The following is an 11,614-nucleotide window of genomic DNA, read 5'->3' as shown; positions in this document are numbered from 1 at the left end:
AAATCTGAAAACAGCTGACACATTGTCATTGTCAGTTAATATCTAATTGAGTGTATATGGCTTAGTCGGATGGTTAAAAGTGGTAAAACGAGCATTTATAAAACTAGTACAGTCAGATAAAATATGTTCCACAGAAAAAACGGTGTCGCATTTTTCACACACAGGAGGGTCATCAGCCCTCAGTAGAAAGGAGTGTGTGTCAGATGACTGTCTCTTATGCGGAGCCGAGCAAGAAAGCTGGGCTTTCTACCTGAGAGTGTATAACGCTGATGGAATTGATATTCGGTTGACACTCAAGTCAAATGGACCTAATTTCGGCCAAGTCCGGTCGGTCTGTGACAGCTAAATTCTCTGCTTTTTTTTTTTTTTTTTTTTGATTTGGTAGTTGTTGGTACATCGGCTTCTGTGGCCATATTGCACCTCCCAAGGTTTTTGCAGTACTTTGATCCAAACCCGAGGCGGGAATCGAACCCGCGACCTTTGGGTTGCCGGGCAGGTACTTTACCCACTCGGCGTAGTCCGGTCGGCATCCTCTGCTTGCACCTTCACGATGGTTAGACTGTTCGTAATCCTGGGTATAAGCCCCATGTGCAAGTCCTAGATTACGGCACCTAGCACACAGGAGTCGAGGTATGGTGCCCATATCACGTAGAGGAATGCCGTACCCTCTGTGTTTCCAGGCAGTGTAGGTGGTAGATGATTTATCAACTGGTGCAATACCACCACTTTGCTTATTGAAGGCTTGAAGTAGTGGAACCCATGTTTAGTCTCCAGAGCAAAGCACAGGTAAACCCTCTTCATTCATGCAGTATGATTGATGTCTTTTGAGATTATGATGGACATCATGGCGAGATCCAGTACAGTTCTAAAATGATGTTCATAGACTGGCCGCTAGATATTCCACCGACCGAACCAATTGGTAACTCTAGAGGAGGCTTCCGGATCAGCTAATGTATAATCTCGCTGCCCGTACTCTGCCAGATGAAACTTGACTTTCTCCGCTCAAAGTTTCCTAACAGCGAGGTAACTTTCCTTCATTGTTTTAATGTCCACAGATCCATCTGGCTTTCATTTTCTAATCACACGGATCCTGCTGGTCGAGATGTTGAAACTTTTGCAATTATTAATGACCTCGCACAAATCGTTCAGTTCATTTACCTATAGGAATACCAAACAGTCCTAACCACACAGTAAACACTCTACATCTTTTTCTTCCATTTTAAGTACACAAAAAAAAAAAAAAAATTTATTTTCAAGTAACCGAAGACCACTAATTTATTCATGTAAAAACATATGTACTGAAATCAGTCCCAGATTATTAGTATTTATTTTACTATTCTTTAATCTTTTTTCTAGTTTTTTCTATGGCAGTATTTTATTTAAGTTTTCGTTTACTATTATGCATAAGTGCGCTTCTCCCTGTTTCGAAAAAATTGAATTCAGAACATAATTCAAAAATACAAAGTACAAACACTTAAAAACAAACAATTTATTCTCGGTTAGCTAATTATGTATAGCGTTGATTCATCTCCAAGAGATGTCAGGACAGACATCACAACAACTATTCATAACACTTAAGGCTTATAATAATAATTTGTCGTACTCAAGTTGTATAAACAGTAGAAAATAATTCGAGTCCTTAACAGATCTTCATTCCCACTATTCTCTCTTCTTTTCTTCCTGTTGTTCTTCTTCTTGTGTTTCTCCTGAAATAACCGAGGGAGTTTCTGTTATCGTTATAGGAACAACCCTCTCGTTAGTCTTTGGGGGTTCGAGTGCCTTCTTAGGGGCCTGAATAGTCAGCACTCCGTCGCTGCTAAGTGAGGAGGTCACAGTCTCAGGTTCGGCCTCGGGGGGAAGCGTATAACGGCGAGTGAACTGTCGAGAAATGTAGCCGTGTGGATCCTCTTTCTCCTCGTGTTTGGCGTCAATCACCACACAGTTGTCGACAGTCCTGACGGATACTTCGTCGGGGGAAAAGTGGCTCACGTCCACCATCACCTGGAACTTGTCGGGGTCATTCTTCACCTCAGAAACACCCCTGCCTTTTTGAGAGCTGACCTGTCTTCTTGGCCTTAATCGAAACCGACAGTAAGAAAGAGGCGACACCAACTCTTCCGGTAGCGTGCTGATGCCGAATAAGCGATGGATGGGACGAGGAGGGAGGTCCCACACATCCCAGCAGTTACGATCCAAGAGAGAATCGACCAAACTCTGCGACAAAGCCATCAGTAAGTAGTTGACAAAAACTTAAACTTCACGAAATCGTAGGAAACGCTTATCACTTTCTGTATGACCTGTTGACGAACTTCCATTCCCGTCTTCGCTTTTTATATAAAGCGATCCCGTGTCTCGAACCTTCCACGTGACCAACAGAAGAATGTTCTCGATCGGCTGTCACTTGGCAACGGCGCATGCCTGTAAATGAGCAGAAGTTTCTAGAAATGTCTGCAGCGCGATCTGATTTCGAATAACAGTACTCTCGGAATGACGTCAACCCTCTGAGTTCAAATCTCTTTATTTATTATTTGTTAGCAAAGGCATAATATTTGTAGGGGACGAACAGGAAGAGAAGTGGGTAGCCTGCTGAGAGAGAGAGAGAGAGAGAGAGAGAGAGAGAGAGAGAGAGAGAGAGAGAGAGAAACCCCATCAGACCACTTACTCAAAACCAATTTTGAAATTACGTCACAATCGGTTCTCTATTGAGAAGTTTCGAGACATTTCCAGTAAAATCTATATCTTTATTTGACTTCCTTTGTCATTACTCAGTGTGAACCTCATGTTTTTATATATCCGTGTGCTCACTTTGAATTTGTTTATTGGATTGTCTGCAATTCATTTTTGCTTTAAATTCTTCTCTAAACAACATGGGAAGCTCCATTATTATTGTGTGAGTGAATTAAAACAGATTCATAATCTCCATACTTCATACACGACCCAACTGATTAATGAAAAACACTGCGATAGAAAAATTCAATATCTCAGCAGAAGTGTAAAAACTTGGTGGAAAAATAAACATACAACTCAAGCAAGAGGGTATGCAAGAAGATGCTTTTATTTCTTTAAATAATCTACGCTTTAAATTCATAATCAGTTGAGCTGACAAATAGAGGAGAGATATCAGTGTGTCACGCCAAGAGGTGTTGCGAAACGAGGCCATGTAGAGGTCGCTGCAATCGATTACTAGCCACGAGCTTCTAGTACATTCGCCCTGGATGATGTTCCAGAAGTTTCCATTTCTTGCTACGGTCGAAGTTTCTAGAAACGGGCGTCGACTATATAACGGGTGCCGATTGGGAGATGAACATTCAAGTGGTTTTTGTGTCCAGCAACTTCTGATTATTTCAAGAACCTCCAGTACCTCAGTCCACGATGGTGTTGTCGTTCAGTGTGGAGCCAGTGTTAGTCCGTCAGGGTTGTTGGGATTTCGGAGACCTCGCTTCTCATCTGCTTAGCCAAAGTGTTTTGGAGGACGAACCTCTTCCTTCTCAATGTCTGCGTCTCCGCATACGGCCAAAAAGACTGTCGAATGATCGTGGAAATCGGGATTCGTGGTGTGTGAAGGGTGATGCCGACAATTTCCGGATGTCGTTGGATGTTCCGGACTTTTCACCGGACGAAATCTCAGTGAAGGTCGTCGACGATTGTGTGGTGGTTCACGCCAAGCACGAGGGGGAAGACGGAGAACATGGTTTCGTAAGTAGACAGTTCACCCGCCGTTGTGCTTTACCGCCGGAAGTTGACTCTGAGACCGTTTCCTCTTCCCTAAATCAGGATGGGGTTTTGACTGTGGAGGCCCCCAAGAAGAAAGCTGAATCCCCGAAGGAGAACGAAAGGGTGGTCCCCATAGTGATGCGGGAAACTCCTCTTTTAGTCACATCTGAAGAAGTGCAGGAAGAAAGTAAGGCAGAATAGACAGAATGTGTGATTGAACTTCCTGTTTGTTTGTATATTTTGTTTCTTTGTGTGTTGATGCTAAACGCCGTTTTCATAATTTATAATAAAGTCATTTTCTTTTCATTTCGTGTTTGTGTTCTTTCTTGTGCCAGGGTTAACTTTCAGTATTAGTTTTAATAATTAAAATTTTTATTGTAAGTTGTAAGTAGTAAACCAACACTTGAAACTCTTTGGTCCATTTAATGATTGGTTCGACTGTTTTTGTTCTGCCTATAATAACCTGATTCAAAATGTCAGCCATTTGTGCAGATACACTAATTTTTGAACTGATTAACTTCTTTTTACTATGAACTCGATTCGTCTTTATTGAAACAAAAATTGAACTGAAATAAAATAGATTCAATAAACGTAGTTCTGTGGTATTAATAGCATTTAACGTTATATAAATTTATGTTTTACATTTTTATGAGTAACCTTTCCTTATTTTTCTATTAATTATTCGCTTGGTCCTTTGGTGGCGCTACTTCTGCCTCTCCGTGATGGGGCTGAACCAGGCTGAAAAGGCATTACACAGCACTAAAAGATGGACCAAATTAGAGAAAGCTGAACTCCATTATAGTTGATGACACATAGCTGAACATGTTGCAGATTAAAAGAATGAAAACCAACACCTCTCGTTCTTTTTAGTGATACATTAGTTAACAACACACCCCGTTTTGAATACAGATGAACAGGCAGAGAACGTATTAGAACTTCACCCTGCAGAAGGGTATGTCTGCCAGGGGCAAAGGTTGATGTCGTTGTGCAGCGGATATCATCTTTTAAGGGCACAAAAGGTGATATAGTTGTACACGTTGGCACTAATGACATTAAGAGTAGGAGACCGGCGGAATTACTTAACAAGTACAGGTCACTGTTGAACAAAAGCCGAGAATTAGGGTTGAATTTGAAAGTGTCTGCAATTCTGCCAGACACGATAGGAGGGAGTATATGATGAGAGCCTTGTCGATCAATTCGGCCCTGGAAAGAATGTGCAAGGCTCAAGGGGTAGAATTTTTTTCAGCCTGGACTGTACTTGTTAACAGGAGAGATTGCTTCTACAGGGATGGGATACACTTAAATAGAAAGGGTGCAAGAATATTTGCTGATGCTATCGAGGCAGTGTTAGGGGGGTCGGAAAACTGCTAGCTTGGGGGGAGACAAAGACCAATAGATTAACAGTAGCCACTGCAGAGGTGAAAGAGATTCTTGCACTGCTTCTATTGGAATGAGCAGAAGCCTGAAAAACAAGATGCAGGATATTTCAGAGACTGCTGGAAGTCATTGCGGTACAAGTAAACACATGGGTTGTGTTAGGGTTGCTAAGAATAGAAACAGGTGCAGGTATACTTGCGTGTACACCAATGCTAGGAGTTTAGTAAATAAATTTGATGAATTTGAGGTATTGCTCAAAACATCAAAGGCAGATATTGTTGGGATATCAGAGACGTGGTGTCACACAGATATAAGGGAGGCAGAACTGCAATTTGGGGAGTACAACGTCTACAGAAAGGATAGACAGGATAGGAAGGGAGGAGGGGTTATGCTATTAGTTAAGAAACACATAAAATCCAAGGAAGTGAAGCCAGTCGACATCGCTGGACAGAGCAGTGTTGAGTCAGTTTGGTGTGATCTAAGCATTGGGAGATCAAAATTGAGAGTAGGAGTGTGCTACAGGCCTAATGACTCTGATGAGTATAATAAGAAACTGTACAGGGAAATAGAGCGGGCCAGTAGTGGTCAGCAGCGAGAGTGCATAGCACGCGTTCCTTGAATGCACCGGGGTTCAAGCCCGTGACTACTAAATACGATAAATATTTGTATTGCCAATTTATTGTAAACTCTACTGACTTGGTTGTCGTGCCGGAGTATAAACAGAAAATTTATTTATTTTTTTTATTTTAAATCAGAGTCTTATAATGGGGGATTTTAATTTCCCAGATATTGATTGGAATTTGTGGGTTGGTCACTCACTCACACACTAGCAAGGCTTTTGTGGATTTATTGGATGATTGTTTTCTACATCAGCATGTTCGGGAGGCAACTAGAGGGAGGAATGCTCTTGATCTGATTATCAGCAGTGATTCTTCATGCATTAAGAATCTGCAAATAAAGGAACCATTAAGTGGCAGTGATCACAGTGTACTCAAGTGGGATTTACTCAGAGAGATAACTACCATCTGGGGTTAAGGGTAGGGTTTTTGCTTTCGTAAAGGTGACTACGGTGGTCGCAGACAGTATTTAAATTCTATACGGTGGGACTAACTGATGATGTTACCAACAGCAAATTCAAAATGGGAAGCATTCAAAGAACTTATCTTGGAAGCTACTAGGCTTTATATACCAACTAAGAAATATTCTTCAAGGTTTAGGCCTAAATGGATGTCAGATGAAATAATTAGCCATGTAGCAGAGAAGAAAAATGCATGGGATACATATAAATTAATGGGTGACACAGAAGCCTATGATAGATACAAGTTGATCTGTAACCAAGTTACAAAGGAGGTTAGGCTGGCAAAAGCAGATTACGAGAAATCTTTGGCAAAGGATGCAAAGAAAAACAGCAAAGAGTCCTTTACTTATGTAAACTCTAGAAGGAAGGGGATGAATCAGATTGGTCCACTTGATATCGATGGGTCAACTGTTGATGATCCTGCTCAGGTAGCTAACAAACTAAATGAATATTTTGCATCGACATTCACACATGAGGAGTTATTCAGCAAGGGGAATGCCAGAGATGAGTTAAACTCTGGCAGTAAGCCAGATAATCTTGTAATAACTGAGAGTAAAGTGGAGGAGAAATTGTTGAAGATAAACATAAAAAAGGCAACAGGGTGGACGACATCTATCCAGTTATACTAAAGGAGGCAGCAAAGGAAATAAGTAAACCCTTAGCCATAATTATGAGAGCTTCCTTGGACTCAGGGGAGGTACCCACAGACTGGAGATGTGCAAATGTGACCCCAATTCACAAAGGAGGATCAAAGGCTGACGCAAGTAATTATAGACCTGTGAGTTTAACTTCTGTTCCAGGAAAATGAATGGAGGCACTGATTAAAGAAGCACTGCAGGATCGTCTAGACAAGACTTCAGTTATAGCTTGGACAAAGCATGGTTTTGTTAAGGGAAAGTCTTGCCTGATGGTTTTTGATTGGATACTATGATGCAGTCACAAAAGAATTGGATGCAGGGAAAAACTTTGATATCATATATTTCTATCTTAGAAAGGCTTTTGATACTGTTGCACATGGAAGACTGCTGCACAAATTGGTGCAGTGTGGCATTGGAGTCAAATTGCTGCTATGGTTAAAGAGATGGTTGAGTGGGAGAAGACAGAGAGAGGTAATCAATGGACACTGTTCATCGTGGACTTATGTTATTAGTGGAGTCCCTCAGGGTTCAGTGTTGGATCCATTGTTGTTTTCTGCATTTATAAATGATATTGATGATGGTATATCAAGCTTAATGTCCAAGTTTTCAGACGATACAAAGGTTGGCAGGGTTGTTAAGGACACTACTGTCGCTATGCTGCTGCTGCAACAGGATCTGGAAAGGTTGAGCAGATGGGCTGAGAGGTGGCAAATGAAGTTTAACATTGACAAATGTAAAGTACTACATATGGGAAACAGCAACCGCAGAGCAACGTATCAACTCTGTGGTACTACACTGACAATGGTAGAGAATGAAAAGGACCTGGGGGTAATTGTGCAGACAGATATGAAATTCTCTGAGCAGTGCAGACGGGCTGCAAGAGTAGCTCATGGTGTCTTGTCAATGATATAGAGGAATTTTTCTAGAAGGGATAAGGAGGTGATTATTCCCTTGTATAAGGCAATGGTCAGGCCACACCTAGAGTACTGTATACAGGCCTGGAGGCCTCATTTCAAGAAGGATGTAGAGATGCTGGAACGAGTACAGAGAAGGGCAACACGATTGGTGAATGGAACAAAGGGTTGCTCTTACGAAGAAAGGCTTAAGTTTTGCAAATTACAGTGTTTGGAGGCTAGGCACTGGCGAGATGATCTGATAGAGGTGTATAAAGCCTTGAATGGTTTGAGCATGTTCAATGCTGATGGGATTCTTCCTCTTGCTCAGAATAATCACCTGAGAGGGCATAAATTCAAATTGAGGAAAGACAGATGTGCGGAAATTTGCCTTTAGCCAGCGGGTAGTTGGTTGGCAGAACAGACTTCTATCCCTTGTCGTGGAAGTTGATAGCCTAAATAAGTTTAAGGCTCAGCTGGACAGGTATTTCGAACGAACAGAGGGGTGAAGTGGAAGTGTTTTTTTTTTTTTTTTTTTTGGCTGATGCTGCCTAAGCTTACTTTCTTGCATCATATGCCTCTAGTAGTACTAATGCTAATGCTAAGATATTGACACATCCCGTCCTATTTTTCTCAATAAAGACAGATTCAAATATGATAAACGAAAAAACTGAAAAGTGCCGTCTGATTCAACAGTCTCGAATCCTGATTAATGCAGCATATTATAGAATGGAACTGTCGTGGTGTACGTGGAAAATTGAAAGAAATATAAGATATTATTCAGCAAAATAATTCGGTCTGTATTTGCTTTCAGGAGACCCATCTAACACCTCAATCTTCACCCACATTTCGAAAACTATTCACTATTCGGGAGAGACAGATGTGATAATACAACTGGCAAAGGAGGAGTGGAAATTATGGTGAATACAAATGTACCAGCTAAGCAAATAACATTAAAAACCAACTTAGAGGCAGCAGCCATCTATCACAATCTCATCGCTTTATCTTCCACCAAACCTTACTCTCTTCACATCGGAATTAAACGATCTTACTGTGCAGTTTGAACCTCCCTATTGTCTCATGGAAGATATAAATGCCCATAATCATTTGGGGGAATCTTCTCACATGAACTATAGAGGTAACTTGATCGACACTTTCCTAGATGATCAACATCTGAATTTACTGAACACTGGATCTCACCCTTATATGACTTTGGCTACAGGAATCACTTCTGCAATACATTTAACAATATGTTCTACATCCGTTTATTCCAATATAGAATGGTTTGTATTAAATGATCCTTACAACAACGACATTTTCCGATAGTTTGTTCCATACAGACACAGTTAACTCTTAAAGAAGAAACCAGAACAATATGGAATTCTAAAAAAGCTAATTGGAACAAATATATGCAATTAATGAAGCTGGATAAACAATTAATAGAAGCCTGCCAATAGTTGATGCTGTCATATATATCAACAACCACCTTTTAGAAGCTTTAAAAGCTACAAACCTCAAATGAGTAAGACAAGGCAGGAACGGTACAACTCTCAGTGGAATGCAGAATGTGCGAGGACAAAAACAAAACAAAATCGTGCATTGAATGAACGCACGATTTTGTTAAATGCTATTAAATTATAAATGTTGTTTATCTCAATACATGTTGATAGTTATAATACCTGTTGAGATATACAGGTTACACTTAATCATGAGTTCCCCAGCAATCAGTATTAAGTGCAACCCTGTTTGTCCTCAGGGTGAACAATATCAAGAAGGTTATACCACTTTCGCTGGAAATTTATATGTACGCAGATGATCTTCCCATTTCATTTCAACCACAAAGCGTGAACACGATTGAGCGACAACTCCAGATATCCATAAACAAAATAGAAGAATGGAAAAAAATAATGGATATACAGGGTGTCGCAAAAAGGTGTAACCAATTTTAAATGTTTGTAACAAATGTAATTTTAATGATAGAAACACAAAACCTGCGCTAAATGTGAGAAAAACAGTTGAAGTTTGTACTGACATTCAACATGTGCACCACATGTCACACGAACAAAAAGGTATAACAATTTTAAATGAGCAATACAAACATGTTGGAGAAAATGGAACAAGATGAACGTGTAATGATACGGACGAGTGCACATTTCATGTTTCGGGAAAGGAGAATAAGCAAAATGTCAGAATTTGGGGGACTGAAAACCAACACTGCGCGCAGGAGTATCAGCGAGATAGCCCAAAGGTGAATGTGTGGTGTGGAATCATGGTTGATCGTGTTACTGGACCCTTTTTCTTTCAAGAAGCGACTGTGAGAGCGGATAATTACCAGGACATGCTTGAGCTTTATGTGTATCCTCAATTGGATGAACTGCCAAATGGGGTTATTTTCCAACAGGATGGAGCGCCGCCACACTGGGCTTTGAGTGTGAGGAGGTCTCTTGATGACAAGTTTCCTGACCGTTGGATTGGGCGTGATAGTCCCATTGCGTGGCCACCACCTTCACCAGATTTATTCCCTTGTGATTTCTTCTTATGGGGATTCATCAAAGTCTACAAGACCCCTGTTGCAGACATCGCAGGATTACAAATGAAATTACCATGATTAAGCGTGACATCCTTGAAAACACATGGGATGCACTTTATTACCGATTAGATATTGTTCGTGTGACGAGTGGTGCACATGTTGAATGTCAGTACAAACTTCAACTGTTTTTTCTCACATTTAGCGCAGGTTTTGTTTCTATCATTAAAATTACATTTGTTACAAACATTTAAAATTGGTTACACCTTTTTTGGGACACCCTGTAGATTATCTGAGAAAAAATTAGCTATACACTTCTGTAAATTCTGTGGTTTTCATCACGAACCGGTCTTATATTTAAATGAATTTTCTCTACCTGTTGTTCAAAATTTCTCCTTTTTAGTCTTTCTCCTTTTTAGACAGGAAACTAAATCTTCATGAACATACACTGATGTTCAAAGAACGTGCATCACCCCTTAAAATTGTAACTGTCGTCCGAATAACGTAAGTATATGGCAATTTTTCTTACAGCTTGCATCAGATAAGATTAACACGCGTAGGTGATGACGTAATATTGCATCAGCTGCTACTTTCAGCTATATAAGCACGCTCCGCAAGAGTTGCACTCATTCCTTGCTTGTGTCATCATGGTTGATGGCGAGTTACGTGCAGTTGACACCACGAAGAAAAAGTGCTGTTGTTGCTTTAAGTGAGGAAGGATGTTCTTCTCATCATATTGCTTATAGAGTCTTGTAATCAGTCGACAATGAGTAGATTTCTTTCCAAACTCAAGAATACTGGTTCTGCTGATAGGAAAAAGGAACCGGAAGCAAACGAGCCTCTACACCAAAACAGGACCGCGTTCTGAAGCGCTTAAGCCTTAAAAACCGTAAAGCTTCTTCGTCTGAGCTGAGAAGAGAATGAGAAGAACATACAGGAGTGGTAGCAAGTGCAGTAACAGTCAGAAGACGCCTCTTTAAAAATGGCCTTGTAGCCCGTCGTCCTAAGAAGAAGCCCCTCCTCACACAAAAAATGAAAAAGGCCCGATTCATTTGGTGTAAGGAGCATGTCAAATGGACCCCCGAGCAGGAAGTCAGTTACTTTCTCTGATGAGAAGAAATCGTTCCTTTTACAGATTATACAGACAACTTTCGGACCAAATATACTTCCATTTGTCCAGCATATTATCCGTGCCACCTTCTTCAGATGATTAGCCACGTCCAAGCTCCTCTGACTCTCTTCCATGCACTTGGTGAGAAAGCAAACTTAAACGAGATTTTTTGTGTATATTAAACACCTTATAATAATAGATACACTGATATTATATCCAACCAAAATAGACCCTTGCGGTACTCCACTATGAAATGTAATATTCTTGGAAAGGGTA

At 40.6% G+C, this 11,614-nt stretch overlaps 1 protein-coding gene and 1 pseudogene across 1 annotated transcript; one reads left to right on the top strand and one right to left on the bottom strand.

Annotated features, from left to right (window-relative positions):
• Positions 1–1,659: 1,659 nt before the first annotated feature.
• On the bottom strand, positions 1,660–2,229 carry LOC150086605 (protein lethal(2)essential for life pseudogene; annotated as a pseudogene).
• Positions 2,230–3,254: 1,025 nt separating this feature from the next.
• Positions 3,255–3,915, top strand: LOC150086604 (alpha-crystallin A chain-like). The gene has a single exon (XM_090372201.1). It carries the CDS (start codon positions 3,373–3,375, stop codon positions 3,913–3,915), a length of 543 nt encoding a protein of 180 aa, XP_090228327.1. The 5' UTR covers positions 3,255–3,372.
• Positions 3,916–11,614: the final 7,699 nt, after the last annotated feature.

This window comes from Mastigoproctus giganteus, chromosome 4 (assembly GCF_048544385.1).
Source record: "Mastigoproctus giganteus isolate SK-2022 chromosome 4, ASM4854438v1, whole genome shotgun sequence".
NCBI classification, from domain to species: domain Eukaryota; kingdom Metazoa; phylum Arthropoda; class Arachnida; order Uropygi; family Thelyphonidae; genus Mastigoproctus; species Mastigoproctus giganteus.
This window is presented reverse-complemented; position numbering and strand designations above follow the sequence as displayed.